The following is a 19,996-nucleotide window of genomic DNA, read 5'->3' as shown; positions in this document are numbered from 1 at the left end:
GTTTAAACAAAACATTCTAAATCTTAATGCTACATGTAGCATTTAACAAAACACTGCCGGTTAGAAGCTACTCGTTACCCGCTACCAATTATTTTTGCCGAACACACCCATAGTCGAAGTCTAGTTCTATTGATATTGATATTAAGGTTAATATTACCTAACATTTTAGGATTTCTTTTAGTTTAAAACTAAACTTTTTTCCTTTGTTTTTTCATTTTGGCCGTTTAGAAGGCTTATTGAAAATCTTTCGGTATTAGACAATTTGTTTAAAAAACATGTTTTTTTTTCTTTCAAAGACGCATGTTTGATAAACTTTTTGACTAGACCAACTTTTGTTTTAACTCAAAATTCCCTTATTTTGTTGTTGTTTTTGGTGTTTTTGATGGAGGACAATAGAGATTCAGTTCTATCTATATTTCTAATATTGAGGCAAAATGATCTATGTATGCTAACATTGATGAAATTGTATCACAAATGGTTCTACATGTGCTAAGTTGGTTTTTAAAAAAACGTTGATGAAATTGTATCACAAATGGTTCTACATATTAATTTCATTAATGAACTTTTCTTTTAATTTCAAAATTACCAAATTAAAGGCACATTAGTTTCATTTATTTATTTATCTAAATTATTTGTTTAAATTAAAAAAAAAAACACTTTAATTTTAATAATTCAATCTTTTTTCACTTTTCTTATAAATTCAAACTTTTTGAAATGTTTAGAATTTCATTTTTTATTTTTCTTTCAAATAAACTCATGTAATACATGGGTGAGACATCTAGTTTGGCCAATATATTAAAATGATTACTTCCATTTGAGATGTTATTTACATCTATTCTTGAACCCCCCAATCACTCATTTAGTCTGGCATGGTCCAAATACGATTCTTGTTCCAACCATAAATCTTGATTTCGAGTACAAGTAACAACTTTCAATTAAAAACGAGAATAAGAATATGAAATGGACCAACATATTCAAGCATATTCAGCTTCATTTATTATTATAAACAGGAGAGCTAGCACAATAAGGACAATCCTCACATGACATCACATATAAAGTGACTTCTTCCCACTAAGATTCAATATCCCCACCCAACCCCACCTGAATTTACTGAAATACCCTTATGACATCTCGGGCAATCTGTTCATTTCCCTTTTGTTCAGGATGGTAAGATCAATAATAATACATACATACATACATGCATAGATTAGGGGGGGTATGAAAAAGTAGACGTTAATGAGTCACCATGTTATGCCATATTTCAATTACTCGTCATCATCCTTGTCTGAGTTGTTTGATTTGTTATCAGATATCATTTTTTGAATCAACTCGCTCGTCTCTGATTCTGACATCTGTCGACTTGCTCCTGTTGATGACTGAGACTGCGAGTACGACTCAAAGAACTCCTTGTTCTCTTTCTCTAACTCCTTCCACACTGCATGTTATGTGTAGGGTTTTGTTTCACTTTTAATAATGTGATCATATTTAACAATTTCGGATCATGGATCATGGATCATGGTTATGTGAATTATTAGATATATATGTGGATCATGTCCTTCATTTTCTTTCCAAAAGAGTCCTTTAACAAATAGGTGAGACTATTGGACTATGTCTAGCTAGTTGATGTGGGACTTAAACATCATGGAGGCTCAATAATGATGGCTTTGATACCATGTTAGATATGTTAAATTGTTGATTTTCTTTCCAAAAGAGCCCTTAAGGAAGAGAGGGGAGACACCAACATATATACAAGCAGCAGGAATGGATTGTGTCTAACCGAAGTGGGACTGTAGGTTTTGATTAGATGATGACATGTGTGTGCTAGATGCTCACTTTGATACCATGTTGGATATATAGATTTCTTGATTTTCTTTGAAAGATAGCTCTGAAGAAGAGAATGGAGACTCGAACATATATTGGGACCGTGTCTAGCTCTAGCTGATCATGTGTGTATGGCCATGCATGCATGGTCATATATGAATGATCTGTATATATAGTTTGAGGTAGGAGAAAGGAAAGGAAACTAACCGGTTGAGGTGATGACCGGCTTGATGTTTGCATGTTTATATAGGGCTTCCATGCACTCTTCTTTGCTCATGCGGAAGATCAAACACTTTTCTATCAGATGTTGCACCTAAAACAAATCACACCATGCATATATATAGTTAAACTTTTAACTATGATCATCTATAAAGCTTTCGATATGAATTGTGAACCATATGTTTTTGTTGTTATTGTTGTTGTTACCATGTGTATGTATGAAGCTGAAGAGTCATCCATCTTAATTTATATCACTCTCACTGATTTTGTGATACAAATATGGACATGTATATACGTGAAGGATTTGAGTTGTATAGAGAGTGATGAGAGCTAGCGATCATGAAGCAAGGAAAATGCGTTTGAAAGTTATATAGAGATGAAAATGGTGAAGGAGATGGTGGGGTGGGCCATGGAGTCCATGTGGGAGATAGATGATAACTGGTGGAGAAGAGTTTAGAGGAGATTTGGAGTTCAACATTTCTGTCTTGTAGGAATCCAATGTGGCAGCCCCCCTTCACGTGACCAGTGGGTCCCACCTACCCTAGACATTCTCTAAAGTTTTAAGACTATTCACCAATGCTACTTGGAAGAAAGCATCATTACCATAAAAAGACAATGAAATTATCGTCCTCAAAGCCTTTTAGCAAATCAGAATGTGACATATGGCAATTCATGATCACAGATTCTAGTGAATATACATAGGGATCCTGCACCAAGCTTACTGCTGATGTGGTGACATACAGGATCGTCCATTTGTCCATGTGGTGATTTGGTGCTTCATGATTGGTTGATGGAAACAAGACAAGTAAAAGACATTCATGATCTGGACTTCTTTCGGTTCTTTAAGATCATAACTTCACTGGTTCATTTTTATCTAGCTAGCCTTACATTTTTTTATATTAATTTTACATAGATATTATGGTATCGAACATCATTTGTACAGATCTGGTGTTTCTTGAAGTTTCTGTTTTTCTTTGTGGACTCCAGTCAAGTGGTTGGTTTGTCTTATTACAACTTACAAGTAGCACAAACTGTCCAAGAAGGATGAATATTTGCAAACATATCTTCTTATTCAACACTTTATAGAACACCAACTTGATCAGCCCCCACTAAAAAGAAAGAACTCTTGATGGGAGGGTTTGAGTATATATAAAGCAAATATCTAATCAAATAGTGGATCAAATAGTGGAATATATCTTGTATGACAAAAACAGTGTCACCAATAGTTTGAAATCTTTCTTTAAAAAATTATTCTTCCAGCAACCTTTAAGTTGTCCACAATACCCTGTGTGAAAACATCATTTGAGATGTAAATCAGACCCACACTCTAACCCTTGAAGATTTCATTTTATGTCGGTCTTTGGAATTCAAGATTCAAATAGGACTTAAATCACGTAGGAATCATTCAAGAAATGGAAAGGAATTTAATTATTTGTTAAAAGACAAAAATACCCTAATGCTATTTCTTTAACTTGCTACTCTTTAAATAAATTTTACAAGTCCTTACGATGGGAGTGTAGTGGTTGAGTGGAATTCCACACAAGAAGTCCAGGGTTCTAACCCTGACACACACAAAATATTGTTAGTATTCAATGATTGACTTCCCATGTGAACCCTGAGACAGGTTGACAGTTGTTTACCATTTTTTTAAAATAAAATTCTAATGACAACATAAGCACAGGTGGAACACATGTCCAATATATATCCTAGACCAAGTGAAATATGCATAAATTTCAAAATTACACAGATTTCTAATACAAGAGTTGTTGTTGGGGCCCATCTACAGAAACTGACAAACTACAAACTACAAAACAATGTATCTAAGACATCACATAGATACCAAACAGAAAGATGCACAGTTTTTGGGACCATTAGTAATATAGTATAATGATGACTACAGACTAGTTACCATTATACATACAGTCATCAAATGAGAGGTGAAAAGGCCCTTAGATAATTGGGGATCGATCTAGGATAATGACCTTATCTTAAAAAGCTACCGACCTAGAACCTACAACCACAAAAATCCTCATACATACCACAATTTGGTTCGACACTGTTGCTTATTGGTTAAAAACCTTATCTAACAACCCTTATTTCATGTATTTGACGATTTCGATCTGGCTATCATTCAACATCAGACTTAGGTGATTTTGTTACTATATATGTGATGTGAATTCTAGTGATAATCCCCACAAGAATATACAAAAGACCCACGAATGTAACCTTTGAAATAACTACAAAGAATAGGACAATACATTGAAACATTCAAAGGGTTTTATCATGATGTAAAGTAATGAACATCATAAAACAAAGAATAAGACAAAATTTGAAAAATCTTTAATGAAATCTCAGACAAGCATGCAATTGGAAAGGAAAACGATGGAGAAAGACTGGACATCGCAAATTCCAATGAGGTTTGTTTGCTAGACAATAAACATCATAGGCTTACTTAAACCATGTCTTAATTGAGAAAAAGACTAAACATATGATAATATTCATTCTTGCTTGATACCACGGGAACTCCAAAAATAGATACAAATTGGGTATTAAGGTGACCGAAAACCTACTTGTCAATCAGCAATTGATCTTCTACCTCATGAATCTTTCCAGAAACTAAAACCTACCAATTTGTTACAAGGTCCAATTGGAGTAGTAATTTCCGACATACGAAAGATAAATATATCGTGATTTTTAAAGATTTTAGAATCGGTGAATTTATAACGAAAAATTTAGACTAAAAAATTGGGGGTGGGTTCGGGAGGCCCGCTCAAGCGAGTTCTGCAAAGTAAGCAGCGTCAACGCAAGGCCAGCCTATAACCCCTCCATAAATTCATGCGCTCATTGGTTATGAGTGGCGCGGCGATCGGCTCTCACCGCTCGCTTTGTTTTCCTTACTCATTAGTTTAAGGCAACTTTTAACGCTACACCTATGCCCCTTATTTATATCCTCTACGCTCTATTACTTTTCACCTATCCAACCGATGTGGGATCTCCACAAATATAACAAATCAAAAAAACGACCAACATTTTACTTTTACACCCTTCTAGTTCTAACCCCTTTTTATTTAATATAATCATATGTCCTTCTTATTATTTTAATAATATGGTTTCCGTTTAATGTGATTCTTTTAATCTTTTTGTAATTAAAACAATAGACAAAAGAAATTTGATGTGTCCATTGAGTCTGACATGACCCGTTTTGAGATGTTATCTAACCACTTCTCTAACAAACTGTTGAGATTTTGACTTAGGGTCATGGGTTAGATTCAATTTCATTAAAAACCGTAGTTTTTTCTTGTGTTGATGGTAGTATATAAGATAGAATCATGCAAACTATAAGTAGTAAAGGAAATTTGTGAGATGTGTATTCATATGCATACATACTAGAAGCCAAAAATGAAATTAACATGTTAAAGAATAGATGTGTTTACTGTATTTTAGATTTTTCATACAAGACAAAAGACTAAGCAATCAACATTGTTACAAAATTTCATTTCTTATCTAGAATTCCTTCAACAACAACTTTTACATGTACCCATCTAGAACCTTAAACAATCAACATTGTAAAAAAAATCACTATCAGTCATATCTAGACTTTCATGAATGTGATTTCATCAAAATTATTGTTTCATTACAAGAACAAATTGCAAATATACACCAAAATGTTGGACTGGAAAAACAACAAAGCACACACAACACAAAAACTTACATAAACAACCCTAGAAAGAATCGTTTGGCTCAAAAGAATATGGTTCGACTTCAATACAAAAAAATAGTAAGAATGATATGATCTTAGATATAGATATACAGACATGTATATGTATATGCAAAAATATTATATAATCAGTGAGATTTTCTTGATAAGAGTGGTTCCAATTGAGGGTCGGGATCATTAGATATTATGATATCTTTTTCACCCGATTCCATTTCAGATGTTGACAAATCTTCCTTTCTTTTTTCGCTTAATCTTTCTAAAAACCTTGAACGTTTTTCGGGGGATAATTCGGGTATTTTAGGTGGTGCATTGTTTGAATTCGGGACATGTTGGAGGCAAACTTGAACAGCATCATGCACTCTCACAAAACACCATTCTTTACCTATTTGCTCTATCAATCCCGATTTCGATAGTGTTAAAAGTACTTCTTTGTTTGGGTTTGCAATAGCTATCTGCATCATCAAATCACAAAAATTACATTTACACCCAAAAAAATTAATTCTCATAATATAAATGAAAAATATATATATATATATATATATATATATATATATATATATATATATATATATATATATATATATATACTTGTTTACCTGAATATCTCTTGAATTGTATTCCTGATACAACTCTTTTAGTGCTTGAACTGCACTTGAATCCACATAAGTAACAGCTGAAAATAGACATGAAATTATGAATACTTTGTGAAATGTTAATATATGTTTTTTTTAATATATGTATTATTATACTTACGTGCCATTTCCAGTATTACAAAATATATTCTTTCAACTTCGGGCCCACGTTTACAAGATTGATCGACCTCAAGTTCATACTCTCGGAGCCTGAAATTATATGATAAAATATTTAACACAATCTGTTTTAAGTTTTTTTCTAAGGCGATATTGATATTAATATTAAATTATTAATTTTAATTTTCACCTGTCTTTTATGTAGCTTGTATTTGCAAAATATATAGGTGCATCAATTCGAACAATTACAATCCCATTATATGTATATGCTTCTGGATATTGTTGAATGTTCCTATACACAGTTGTCCCAGGAAGTCGCCCTAAAACAGCTGCAATCATAAAATTTATTTTTTTTATTATTATTATTATCAAAATTAGAAAAGCAAAAATAATTAAATAACATATAAGATATAACAGCCTGTAAAATATATCAAGCTTACCAATATGTGGATTTGCAGATTCTTGGATCACAAAAGCAAGAGAAAAACCAACCTATGTTTTTTGCACAACATTAAAAACATCAAAAAGTATATATATGTATATCACAGTAGTAATATTTTATAAAATTTAATATGCTTACCCCAACAAGGACACCAATTTCAATCCCAAGGAACAATGTTGTTGTACTAGTAACTACCCAAAGAAAAAAATCTTTTTTATCTACTTTCCATAAAAATATAGCTTCCTCATAATCCACCTTTAACAAAAACAACAATCAAGTATTAGGATTTAAATAAATTATTCTCAATAGCTGTTAAAGTTATAGAGGAATAGGATTATAATAATAGGGTAGAAAATATAAACTGACCAGTCCAATTACAGCAGATACTACAATAGCAGCAAGAGCACACTACAAAAGTGAACAAAAGAAGCATTAAATTAAAATTATTTCACAATTCATGTGACATATATTAAAAGATAAAACCAATGTGAAAGCATACCTCAGGTATATATTCAAATACTGGTGTCAAGAATAACAGGGCACCTAACATGATACAGCCCATGATGATTCCTGATAAACCAGTTTTTGCTCCACTTTCATGGTTGACTGCTGACCTTGAGAAGGAACCTATACAACATATTCAGTAGGAGAAAATTGTTTCTTTTAAAAAAATATATATCAAACAATAAAAACTTATAAAGTGTAAAATGAAATAGTTGAGTATACATTATACAAGGTAATTTATGTGATAATCTCACCTGTTGATGGGTATGCTGAGAAAAAGGACCCACAAATATTGGCCACACCAAGCCCAAATAACTGTTTTAAAAAAATATAATGTTTATACTTTATCTATAATTAATAAACTATAATAATATAACGATGAATTATATTTTTTCATCTATGAAACACACCTCTTGATTGGAGTCAAGTTCATATCCATTCTTTGCTGCTAGAGCTTTAGCAATCCCCACAGATTCCTATATTTAAGACATCTAATCATTAAAAAAAAACAGTTAATAATAATAATAATATATAATTTTAGAGAAATATAATGTTACCAGTATAGCCACACCAGTAATGAGAATAGCAGTTGGGATTAAGGACTTGAAATGACTAAACTCTTTAGGGGGAGAAAATGGTGGAAGGCCTTGAGGTATATCTCCCACCTGAAATATTTTTTTATTAAAAATCATGTGGTAATGTATAAAATTTTTGAGGTATAATCATAATAAGAAGTTAAGAAACAAATATATGAAAATTATCATTGATTTGTTTCAGAAGCTCAATTCCAGAACACTTGAGAAAGAGCTTCTCTCATTATTCTCACCAAAGAAATGGAAGAGGGATGAAATATTTTCACAAAGGCTGTACCCAGAACAACAGCAGTGAGGGGCCCACCCGCTCTCAGAAACCGCAAATTCTTCCTTGTTTTCCCCTTAATTTTAAAAACCATATATTATAATTAAAAGATTCATATAAAAAAATGGAATGAAAGTAAGTTAAAAGGAAGAAAATGTGTACCAAATGCTTCATGATCAAAAGAATTGCTAGAATAGAAGACCCCATGATAAAAGGAGGCCATGAGAAGTTATCTGCTCCTTCTATTATACTCTTGACCACTGGAATTATTTGGCTACTTCTTGACACATCATACCCTAGGAAATATTTTGCTTGTGATAAACCAATAACAAAAGCTGAAGCAGTTGTAAATCCGGATATTACAGCATGACTGATGAAGCGGATGAGCCATCCAAGCCTATAATGATTAAAGAAAGTAGAAAAAAGTGTTCAAGATTCAAGATTGATATTAAAACTAAAAGAGTTGATGTAAAGAACATAAGTATACCTCAAGAGCCCCATTGTGCATTCTAGAATCCCAACCATGAGTGATAACATTATTGCAAGTTCTGTATATAATTCAGGAGATGAATCAAAAGTGCTTAAGACATTAGAGACCAGTAGAGAAACCAATGCTACTGGACCAACAGCAAGCTGGCGAGATGATCCAAATATGGCATACACAAATACAGGAACAAATCCAGTATCTGAAATGAAGATTGAAGATTTGAAGGATAAGGTTATGAAGCTATAACATGATGATAAATGAGGGGAAAAGATCAGTTATAATGTAAGGATTAGATGTTGAACTTACAAAGTCCATATATTGGTTCAAGTCCAGCTAGCTTTGCATATGACATAGACTGCAAAGTGCAAAATAAACAGAAATTCAGAAATAAGTGTAGGATTCAGCTGTTGCTTAAAGAATACAGACATCACATATGTATTTAATTGTTTTGAATTGGCATCTACCTTATACAATTGAAACAAAGCTCGTAATCTATCCACTAGAAGAGATGAATAGAGTCAATAGACCAACATTGATAAACCCTAAAGTCTAAATTCGAAATGTAGTATATCTGAATGTGACAGATTTCGTGCATAGGTTAATGAGAGATGTAATTTGATTGTTGAGATGAATGAATTGCTTAAACTAAGCATATTTGTTCATAGGAGTAGATGTGAAATCTAACGTGATTATTTAATTTTCATGAGATTGAAGTAAGAAATTCGTCATTGGATACTATTCGGCCAAACAACAACCAACAAATGCATCACAATCAAATATAAACAAAATGCCAATTCAAGTTTTCTAGTCAAACACGATACTATCATCAAACACGAGAACAGAAATCAGCAACTGGAAGAAGAAGGGAAAAAAATCAATCTATCAGTTTCAGTTTTGTACGTAAGTAACTTCAATTCCATTGGTACCTGAGGAACAAGCATGACACCGACGGTGACACCGGCGATAACGTCAGGCTGGAGATACTCACGCCAATTGTAAGTACGAATCCACCTGGAGCAAGGGAGGAAGAAATCAATCCAATCAACAGTCTTCATCCGCTTCACTTTCGTTCTCCATCTCGAAAGCGGTGTCGTCGAAGACGACGACGTAGGCGTTGTATCCCCGGCGGCGTATGGGTGCTGGAATGGTATGACTTTAACAGGACGAGGCGGTGCCGGAGTCGGAGTCGCAGTCCTGGCCATGGACGAGGCCGATCCGACGATGTCAGAAAGACTGGAGGATGCGTATGTTATCTCCATGCGCACCCAAATTACACGTATTATTATGAGAGTGGTGGCTCCGCTTTTTAAGATGGGTGGCGCCTCCGCTAGCCGCCGATTACCACGAAAATTTTACCATTTTAAGTCGATTTTAGCTTATAAAGTTCGTTACGTCAACGATTTGTAGGTCCAACTAATCATACGATTAATTTGAAATTGTTTTAGTAAAAGTAAAATAGATTATTTACTAATATTAGTAAACTAAAGTTCAATTTTTAATTATTTTACTTTTACTTATTAAGTTGTTGCACAATTTAATATATCTTTGCATTTTAAAAGATAAAATAATTAAAAACAAACTGAGAGGTACAATTTATTTAGAAAACGATTTTAATATATTATTTGCTTAATGTCAAACGAAGAAAAAAATAGTATGTCAAGATCCAGTCAAATTTATACATATGGAACAAGCTTTTATGAACTTTTATTTAATACTATTGTATTGATTTATAACAATATACTTATTTCTATAATTTAAATGAGACACGTTAAACTATGTTTTAAATTTAAAAAGTAATATTTTAATTGATTTGTTTGTATTAAAATTATGTGTTCATTTATTTGTATTACAATCTTCCGTCTTATATAACTCAACAAGTTATACTAATGTTTACAAATAAAAACAATTTTCACATATATAAAAACCATAGTCTCCTTGTACAAAATAAAAGTATAATACTACAATGTTTTAATAAAAAAAAAACAAAAAAATACTATAATACACGTGTAAATAAGAATGCATTGTTATGATTTACTAATATCTTTTACATATAGGTTAATGAAAAGTAATAAGTTCAATGTCGTTGGATATTATTGATTATTGGATATTTATTTCGGATCATATAATTCTTCAATAACAAAAGGTCAATCTGATTTAAATATACGTGACAAGCGTGTTCTTAATTAAAGGTTAGATACCATAATTACAAAAAATATAGAAAACGTGTCGGCTGGACATGAATGTCGTGCCAAGATCTAAAGGTGTACCAAGACTTTATTGTGCACCAAGTTCATTCTATCCAATAGTATCTAACCTCTATTTTTCTTGAATTCAAAATAATTTATGAAAAAATAAACAATACTCTATTTATTTTTGGGGGAAAAAAACAATGATATTAGTAGGTTTATACATGTTATTATAATGCTTATTTGTTTTTTAAATATCTTTAAATTTTAAATGATATAACAAAATCAATATACAACATACACGTTATGTGGATTTAGAAAAGAAATATTTGATGGGTTATCGAGTTGACTATATCTATGATATTTATTTTACTAGTAATGTAAGTGTTATAAACTTATAATCATGACAGTTGTGTCCTATGATCGAAGCATTTGTTACATGCTCGAATAATTTTTATAAGAAATTGATTTTATATTAGTGAAATGGCATTAATCGTTCGCTTAGATACCAGTATAATCCGAGAACAAGTCATTGTCTGACTTATAGAAATATTCTAAAGTACTTGCGAGAACTAGAGAAATATTCCTAGTCTACAAAGTATTTGAAAGAAAGTTATATTTAAAGTTGTTACACATGTGCTAAATTTTCAAATAAATTGAGATGACTCTCAATCACAATCGGGCGTGTCCTCATTATGAATGAAGAGATAGTTACATGGATAGTGGTTCCATGTAGATTTTAATTACAGATACGCATCAGAGTTAGAGTACCTCGTGGTTTGGAGAACCACGTACAAAGATGCTTAATGTATAGTTCATTATGACTATGAGTAATCTTATTACGCAAGTATTGGTATCTAATTCATATTCAAGCATCTAATTCGTTCTCAATAGTTTTTCTTTATATATGAGTTATATATAAAATTGAAAATGATTGTATTCGCAAAGTTTACACAAATCAAGTTTGACAAAGCTTCATCATTAACTAAAGCATGAAAGTCAAGTTGGTGCTATAGGACCTTGTCGATATAAGTAGATGTATTGATTGAAATTTAGTATTTGGATATTGGAACAATAAAGACAACATATATTGTAATGAATTGATATATTGATATGAGTCTTTCATTGAATAATTGTTGTGTTCTATATTAGCATGTTTAAATCCCTGAATAAATAGGTTATTCTAAATGTCCATAGTTGTTCATAGTTGTGGGAGCATCTATGAGGTAAGACTAATATGAGTGGATTGGTGGATTCTCATAGGGATGAGAATAGCAGGAGCTGCTACCAACTTCATAGGTACTTGATTAAGAGAATAAGTATTGGACTTGACCCGCATCAAAACCACTTTATAGATCGTAGTCAAGAGTGATGTTTTGATCAAGGTTGTATCTTTGTATTCTTAGACCTGAGATACATATTCGGGACTTGAAGTGTAGGAATTGTTGTGCTTTGACATGGTTTAACGATGTTCCATAAAAGGACAGTCATATGGGCCATCGTTGGGTATGACATGAACTACATTGATGGGCGTATGTAGTCGAGATGGGATTTGTCCCTCTTATTCGTTGAGAGCTAGACATCTAAGGCCTTACTTAAAGTTGAACAATAAATGAGATTGATGGCAATTCATATCTCATGTTTGACATGATGTATGAGACAACAGAATTATTGATATCACACCTTTAGTAACAATTGTAGCTTATAGCTCTTGGAATTGGTTGTTGATGAGATGGCACCCTTCATATGTTGTTAGGGGCAGTAGTCTGTTGCTAGACGTCAGCTACTGTCTGTGTCAGTCTATAATGAATTTTGTGCAAGTAGGAGATTGTTGAATCTATATGCCCAAGAATCATTATTGAGTGATATTGCTAATAATATATGCAGGAGCGGATCTTATATGGGGCTAGGGGGCTATGCCCTAGACCCCCCCTATTTTTTTGGCAAAAATAGTCCCTATATTTTAGTTTTATACATATTAGGCCCAAAAATATAAAATTTTGACTATGGCCCCCTTGTTCACCAATTTTTATACAAATTATATTTTCGCCCCCCCCCCCCCTCCAAATGAAAGATTGAAGCTCTGTCACTGAATATATGATCATATAGGGTCACACATTTATCAAGTTGTCACATTTTATATATTTATTATTAATATGATTATTAATAAATAATATCAATTCTTGTATTTTAACTAGGGAATAATTATTGTTTTGTGAAAATAATAATTATAAGAGAGTATTACTAGTTATTATATCATATGATATGATTTAATAAGTCATGTACAAAGTTTTGGACACTTTGGTTAACCATGATTAAGTTAAAGACTTACTCTACCATGGTTAATAAATTTGGAGACAATTTTTGTCTCTTCCAAGACCCATGGCCGAAAATCATAAAGGCATGGGAGGTTGCTTGTCAACCTTTCTTCCTTTTGTCTCCCATGCCTCTAAAGTAAGGTGATTACTTTTTATTAATTAATGGGGTTGCTTTTTCTTTTCATGAACTATATAAGAGAGTACATGGAGCTTGTTTTTGGTGTGTGAAACACTCTCTTCTTCTTCCTTTCTTCTCACCAAAACCGTAAGTAGCATGGAGCTACTTCTCTTGTTTTTCTTTTGAAGATCATTCAAGTCTTTGGTGGTTCAAAGAGCTTCTCCTTTAGTGCTTATTTAAGTTAAGCACTTAAAGGCTTAAGAAGTACTTTATACAAGAAGGAACTAGCATTCCAAGTGCCTTAATCTTGATGGTGGATACTTGTAGAGAAGATCATGTTCTTTGATCTTTACATCTTCATCAACACCCCAAAACCAAGTGGGTTCAAAGGCTTCAAAAGTTATCTCTAAAACATCCTATGGTTGTTTTTATTTCATTCTAACATCTATAAATGGATCCATGATGGTTTGGTTTTGTTACGAACTAAAAATAAACTTGTTATTTTTAAAGTCTTCCGTTGCCGGTTTTTGTGAAAACAAACTTATATTTCGTATCAAAACCCAACACCCATGATCCAAGCTCACCAATTATTTCCAAACCCCATTTGTGCCATCATCGAAACTATAAAATTCTAGTTTAGTGAATCGAAGGCTTTTTCGAAATCAACTTTAAATAACATGACCTTTTTCTTTGATTTTTTCGCCCCATGTACATATCTCATTAATTATCAAAGGTACATCTAGAATACATCTTCCTTCAACATTTGTCCACTACTCGTTGCTTATCACCAGACCTATTACTTTCTTCAACCTATTTGCAAAAGTTTTGCCAACACCTTGTAAATGCAATTGATTAAGCTAATAGGCATGTAATATTTGATAGACTGTGGATCACAAATTTTAAGGATCAATGAAATGAATGAAGAGTTGCAACCTCGACTAACAATTCATGTATCTTCAAATTCTTTGATAAACGCCACAAAGTCAAGATATACCACATCCCAACTCTTTTGATGAATTTAAAAGTAAACCCAAAGTTGGGTGCTTTTTGTTACCACACTTTCAAACACTTTCTTTAATCTTTTAAGAAAAGAAAAGATAAATTCCATATACTTAAATTTCCATTTTTGAACATAACAAGAATAAGATGTTTGGAATTGAATTCCATGGGTTTTAGATTGGAATCTTGAAATCTACCCTGAAAGGAATTTGTGAATTTCAATGGAATTCAATTTCATACTCTTTTGCAATTAATTGTGGAAATGGAATTCAAATTTTGGCCAAATCGCATGGACTCCGATAATTAATTGGGACATGATCAACTATATATGGGCATTTTTTTACTTAATTATGTAAAAAGAGATCAATTTGATAGAGAAAATCATGAAAATGAAGGTTTTCCCACTAAGTCCCAACTTTTATGATTTTTTTCTACTTTATTTTTTCCTTCCATTTCCTAAGTTTATTTTCATTTTCTCAAACACTGTTTATCAGGACACATTCTATCTTAATTACTTGATGACCAACAGTTTAGGCCATAATTAGGCATGATAATTTGGTATGACCCGTTGCAAAAAACTAATAACTCGCCCTTATCAGGACTAGGTATTCCCCTTGAAACCGAGTCTCGAGTATGGGCTTGGGAAATCCCTGTATGGCTAAAAAACAGGTAGGGGTTGGGTCCAGGTATCGTATACCCAAATCCAAATCCATGTTTTATTTCGCTTGTCGACTAAGCATTACATATTGTACACCTAAGTCAAGTATTAGAGTTTCAACAAAATTCCAATATAATAAATTACCATCTAGCAATTAAAATTTGTGATAAATTTAGCTAGTGTCATGTTCATGTTCCGCCATTCCTTCCTATAGCATGCACTACGTTATCTCTTTATGTAATTATCGGAACTCTTTTTTTTTCCTTTTTTGCAAAACATTTAACAATTATTTTAATGTGTTTAAATTCTTTTCTGTTTGCCGTCCCCTAACACCAAATAGCTTGACATTGACTGATTAGTAGTGTTGTAAAAATCTCGATTAGGTCCTGATTAATCCCTAGACGTTACCTGACAGACTAGAAGGCGTCTAACAATTAATCCCTGGCTACAGAATGAGTGAAGCAGTAGCAAATAATGAAATTTTAACATTATGAAGAAGTTTTATCTCAATATAAACTATATTAGAAATGATTATTGTTGTATTAATCATAATAACCTATTTTTTTATGATATTAACGTTATTTACAAATTTTGTTATGAAATGTGTCATATTTAGTTTATTAAAATTTAACGAATTAGCAATTTATGGTCATCACTTAATCTTCACCTAGTCTATTAATCCCTTAATCCCAGTACACCAACTAACTAACGTCGAACAACTTTTACAAACTTAATGATTGGAATTAGTTATATTCTCGGAAGGAGGAACTTCTATGAAAACTAATTATATTCTTATTTTTTTAGTTTTTTTTATATTAAACGATGTAATTAAGATATTAATTGTTTATTATTCTCGTTTTTTTATTAAACCTTAGTTGTATACTTGTTTTTTTGTTTAGTTATTAGTTATTACTTAAGCGATTTAAGTTAGTATGTTCTTTTTATTATTATTATTATTAAACTATATGCAAACTAATCATATTCTTGTTTTTCTTTTCTCATTTCGATCAATACTATACTTGCATTATCGAACAAATTACTATTTCTATTTTATTTGTGATTTATTGTTATAAAAATGTAATGTTTTGTATTTTGACAATACATCATATACGATCGGGGATGGATAGGGATGAGATTCGATTCCCCGCACCTGCTGGAGATGGGGATCCGTCCCTATCTCCGACCTGTTTACAACCCTATCCATAATTGATGAGAAATAATTAGTAATTAAGTTAAACATGTAGTACCTTCCCCTTACTGCAATCATATGTTTTTTCTTAAATTTTCAACGTTAAATCAGCAGTGCATGTAAACTAATTTACAACTTAGTACTTGGGTCCTTGGTTGAAAGGTTGTCCATCATAATATGTCGAAGAAAACATAAATAAACATATGGTTAACTAATTTATAGAATTTTACAAACAATTAAATAAATTAGATGGGTCGAGATCCAGAATAATGGTTTATAATTATAACATCTAGAATATATCCTTAACTTTTATAAACTTTAAAATAATTAATATAGTTATTTTATTTTTAATAACTAAATGATAATATAATATAATATTATAATGCTTGAACATGAAGTTATATATATATATATATATATATATATATATATATATATATATATATATATATATATATATACTAGGTTAAAACCCGTGGAACCCACGAGTGTTAATTTTAAATAGAATTAAAAATTGATTATGTAATAAAATAATACACCATTCGTTTATAGTTATAATAGCAATGTATTTGTAACTTTTTACCAAAAAAAACAATGCACTTAAAGCTTTTACCAACATTGGATATATAGCATCTTATTTTGAGTTATATTTCTTGCATTTAACCAAATCATGGTCAAAATGCAATATATAACAAGGTACTTTTATTATTCTGTCAAATATAACATCTTACTTGGGGTTTTATTTCCTCTTTTAATTTAATTAAACTATTTTTTCTTTTTAAGCATTGTACTTTGAAAGTACAATATTATAATTATGTATGTATTTGAAATAAGTTTCCCTTTCATGCAAAATATGGAGGTGACAAAAAAAACCAAAAAAATCTACTACCTCCGTCCCAAATCAATTGTCCACATTTGACTTTTTCAATCTTTATTTTTCAATTTTGACCTTAAATATTTTTCTTTTTGATAGATAATATTTGATGCAAAATACATGAATGGATTGTATTTTAAATGTCTTTTCAATGTTATAAATTTCATCAAGTAATATATAACACAAATAAAAATATTTAAGGTCAAAGCTAAAGAAAAAATTTTGAAAAGTCAAAAGTGGACAATTATTTTGGGACGGAGGGAGTATAACACAAAGATGGTCCCTGTTTGAAATAATTAACAAAATTGGTTCGGTTTTAGTTTTTCTTGTACATTAATAGTAGAAATAACTGAATACAATGTATTTTATTAACTTTGATATGTTCTTAGATACTCAACTAAATAATTAAACATATTATTCAATGAGTAAATGATACACGTTGGCTTATAAGGTAAAATGCAAAAACAGATTTTCAGAAAATGTTAACTTCTATGGTGAAACTAAAAAATTTCAACTTCAAAATTAACATCGATACTTTTAGATTTTTAGAAAATGTTGATGGAACATTAAACAAACTACAAATCCACGAATATTAAGAAACAGTTGGTGTCATAAGACTATTAAAGCGAACATTTTTATTGGGTTTGATATAGGAAGTAAAATATCCAACTTCTAAATATGTTGGTCCTAGAAATTTGAGAAAAAAAATTGGTTTTATTTAACAACAAATATTTTATTAAGATGAAAAGCCAGTGGGTGACCGGCAAAAGTACAAAAACTGAAAGAAAACACAAAGACACAATTACAGAATGAGTAAAGGAATGCAACAGCAAGATTTACAACTCAACAAACACTAAAAAATAACAACGAACTTTAGAATTTGGATATTAAAGAGAATAGATCTTCAACAGTACAGAACAACAATGAATCATAGAGATTCAATCAGATGTAGAATATAGACGAAATGCAGCATAAGCAATTCAAAAGTCAAAACCTCAAGCTCGGCAAATTGAGAAAAAAATTGATTACCATGTTAGATAAAATAAAAAATGATAGAACATCTAAAACATGGTTAGAGTAAATATTGGTTACATGACTTGTCAAGAGCTCAAGTTCAAACTTTCAATTCAAACCTTTATAGTTTTACTTCCAAAATCAAAAATCTATTTTCAATACCAAAATCCATGCAAATCCTTTGAATTTATTAGAAAATGTTCATGAGAACCATAAATAACTGAAAAGCCAATACATGTACATGTAAGAGGTGGCTAATGTCTAATCATGCAGATACTGTAAAAAGTTCAAATGAAATCAAAACTTTCAAATTCTATTTGCTACTTGCAAGTTGATCAGTAGGAGAAGCTAATAATGAGTTCATTCGCAACTATGAAATCTGTTCTTCAAGTAAACATTTGTTGATCAAAAATCAGAAAACAAAAAACAAAACCTAAGAAACGTCCTAGGAAAAGCCTAAAAAAACATCAATACCCTTACATATTCAAAACCCTAATAGGAATTACACAAATAAATGATAGAAATCTAAAAAAAATCAATGTAGAAATCGATAATTAGCTCATACTCATGTGATACAGAGGTGTAAGGTTATTCCTTATTATGAGAAAAATTATAACAAAGCAAATCCATAACCAAAGTTAAGTTACTTACAACCTCTATATCAATTACCGTGTTCCATTGAGTTAGTGATGTGTGTGTCTGTGCTCGTAAAACAGTAAGAGAGAGACTTCAATGGTGGCATCTGTAAACAGTTGTAATCAGGGAATCGGGTGATTGAAGCCTGTAGGTGGTTGTTGGTCTGGAAAAGCAAAGAAATGGATGTTACCTATTTTTATTGGTAGCAAACACAATCAAATTCTCTTTCCACAACCCCTGTTCACATCAAATACAAACGTTATATCTATATTTATATTCTTTAACAAAATAAAGAATTCAGAAAACAATTCCAACCACAGTCAAAGAAAGCTATCCCTCATCAGAACCACTTCCAACCACAGTCAACTACACATCTCGAAATCCGGGATTGAAAATGTAGCAGCCGGATTTCCAGGTATCATAAATTGAGTATTTATTTTTGAGTCAAGAAGAGGGACTCGACGAGTTGACGCCTAGACTCGTCGAGTAGGATCGCGACTGCTGACTAGGATTAATGAATGGACTCGACGAGTCCGCGCTGTGGACAGAAACCCTAAATCCTTGGGCTTGTGCCCTATTTAAGGGTCCTTATAGCCTTCATTTGCGGCCACCCTTTCAGAGAAAAGAACCCTAGCATATTTGAGCGTGTGTAGTGAGATAGAGAGCCATCTTGAACCATTTGTTGTGATTTTGCTAAGGAGGAGAAGTGATCCAGCAAGAAGGACCAAAGGAGGTTGTTGTTCTGAGACTTTCAAGCAAGGAGGCTTCACTTTGAGGTAGCAATTCGGTCCTTTTCTTCTTTATTGTGTAGGCTTCTTGAATCAAGGGTTTCTTTACCCTTTCTTGAGTTGGAATAAGAGCATGAGAAGTCCCAATGTGAAATAGACCTTAGATCTGGACTTTGAGAGGTCCAAAGAGTCCCAAGCATCCAACTTTATGCAGTCCCTTTTTGGGTTTTGGATCATGGTTGTCATATTAGAGCTAATTCATCAAATAGAGCCATATGAGTGTTGCATGAGCATAAAGTTTGGACCTTTACGTGACTTTTGAATGTTTAAAGGTCAGATCTATAAGTTAGAGGAACAGATCTGACCTTAGAAGGTCGTTTGAGCATTCTCATGGAAGAAACTCGTCGAGTCCATGAGAGGACTCGACGAGTCGGATCGTGTTTCACCACGATTCGTGATCAGTGGTAACACGTCGAGG

General features: G+C 31.9%; 2 protein-coding genes and 1 non-coding gene across 3 annotated transcripts; all 3 read right to left on the bottom strand.

Moving 5' to 3' along the window:
* Positions 1-954: 954 nt before the first annotated feature.
* Positions 955-2,609, bottom strand: LOC145138108 (uncharacterized). Its single transcript, XM_079072253.1, has 3 exons — positions 2,248-2,609; positions 2,029-2,134; positions 955-1,435 (listed from the first exon to the last, which is right to left on the bottom strand). The coding sequence occupies exons 1-3, from the start codon at positions 2,278-2,280 to the stop codon at positions 1,266-1,268; spliced, it is 309 nt and encodes a 102-aa protein (XP_078928379.1). The 5' UTR covers positions 2,281-2,609; the 3' UTR covers positions 955-1,265.
* A 2,184-nt stretch (positions 2,610-4,793) lies between these two features.
* On the bottom strand, positions 4,794-4,955 carry LOC145141520 (U12 minor spliceosomal RNA). Its single transcript, XR_013722719.1, has one exon. It is a non-coding gene; the product is annotated as a U12 minor spliceosomal RNA (small nuclear RNA).
* Positions 4,956-5,604: 649 nt separating this feature from the next.
* Positions 5,605-10,137, bottom strand: LOC145137907 (sulfate transporter 4.1, chloroplastic-like). The gene is made up of 16 exons (XM_079072048.1): positions 9,725-10,137; positions 9,105-9,153; positions 8,799-8,997; positions 8,474-8,708; positions 8,280-8,387; positions 8,011-8,118; positions 7,864-7,929; positions 7,708-7,768; positions 7,449-7,576; positions 7,316-7,357; positions 7,088-7,204; positions 6,948-6,999; positions 6,698-6,836; positions 6,512-6,600; positions 6,355-6,431; positions 5,605-6,210 (listed from the first exon to the last, which is right to left on the bottom strand). Exons 1-16 carry the CDS (start codon positions 10,055-10,057, stop codon positions 5,887-5,889), a joined length of 2,127 nt encoding a protein of 708 aa, XP_078928174.1. The 5' UTR covers positions 10,058-10,137; the 3' UTR covers positions 5,605-5,886.
* Between the last annotated feature and the right edge of the window lie 9,859 nt (positions 10,138-19,996).

This window comes from Lactuca virosa, chromosome 9, assembly GCF_052849685.1.
Source record: "Lactuca virosa cultivar CGN04683 chromosome 9, Lactuca_virosa_CGN04683_v6, whole genome shotgun sequence".
Classification (NCBI taxonomy): Eukaryota; Viridiplantae; Streptophyta; class Magnoliopsida; order Asterales; family Asteraceae; genus Lactuca; species Lactuca virosa.
This window is presented reverse-complemented; position numbering and strand designations above follow the sequence as displayed.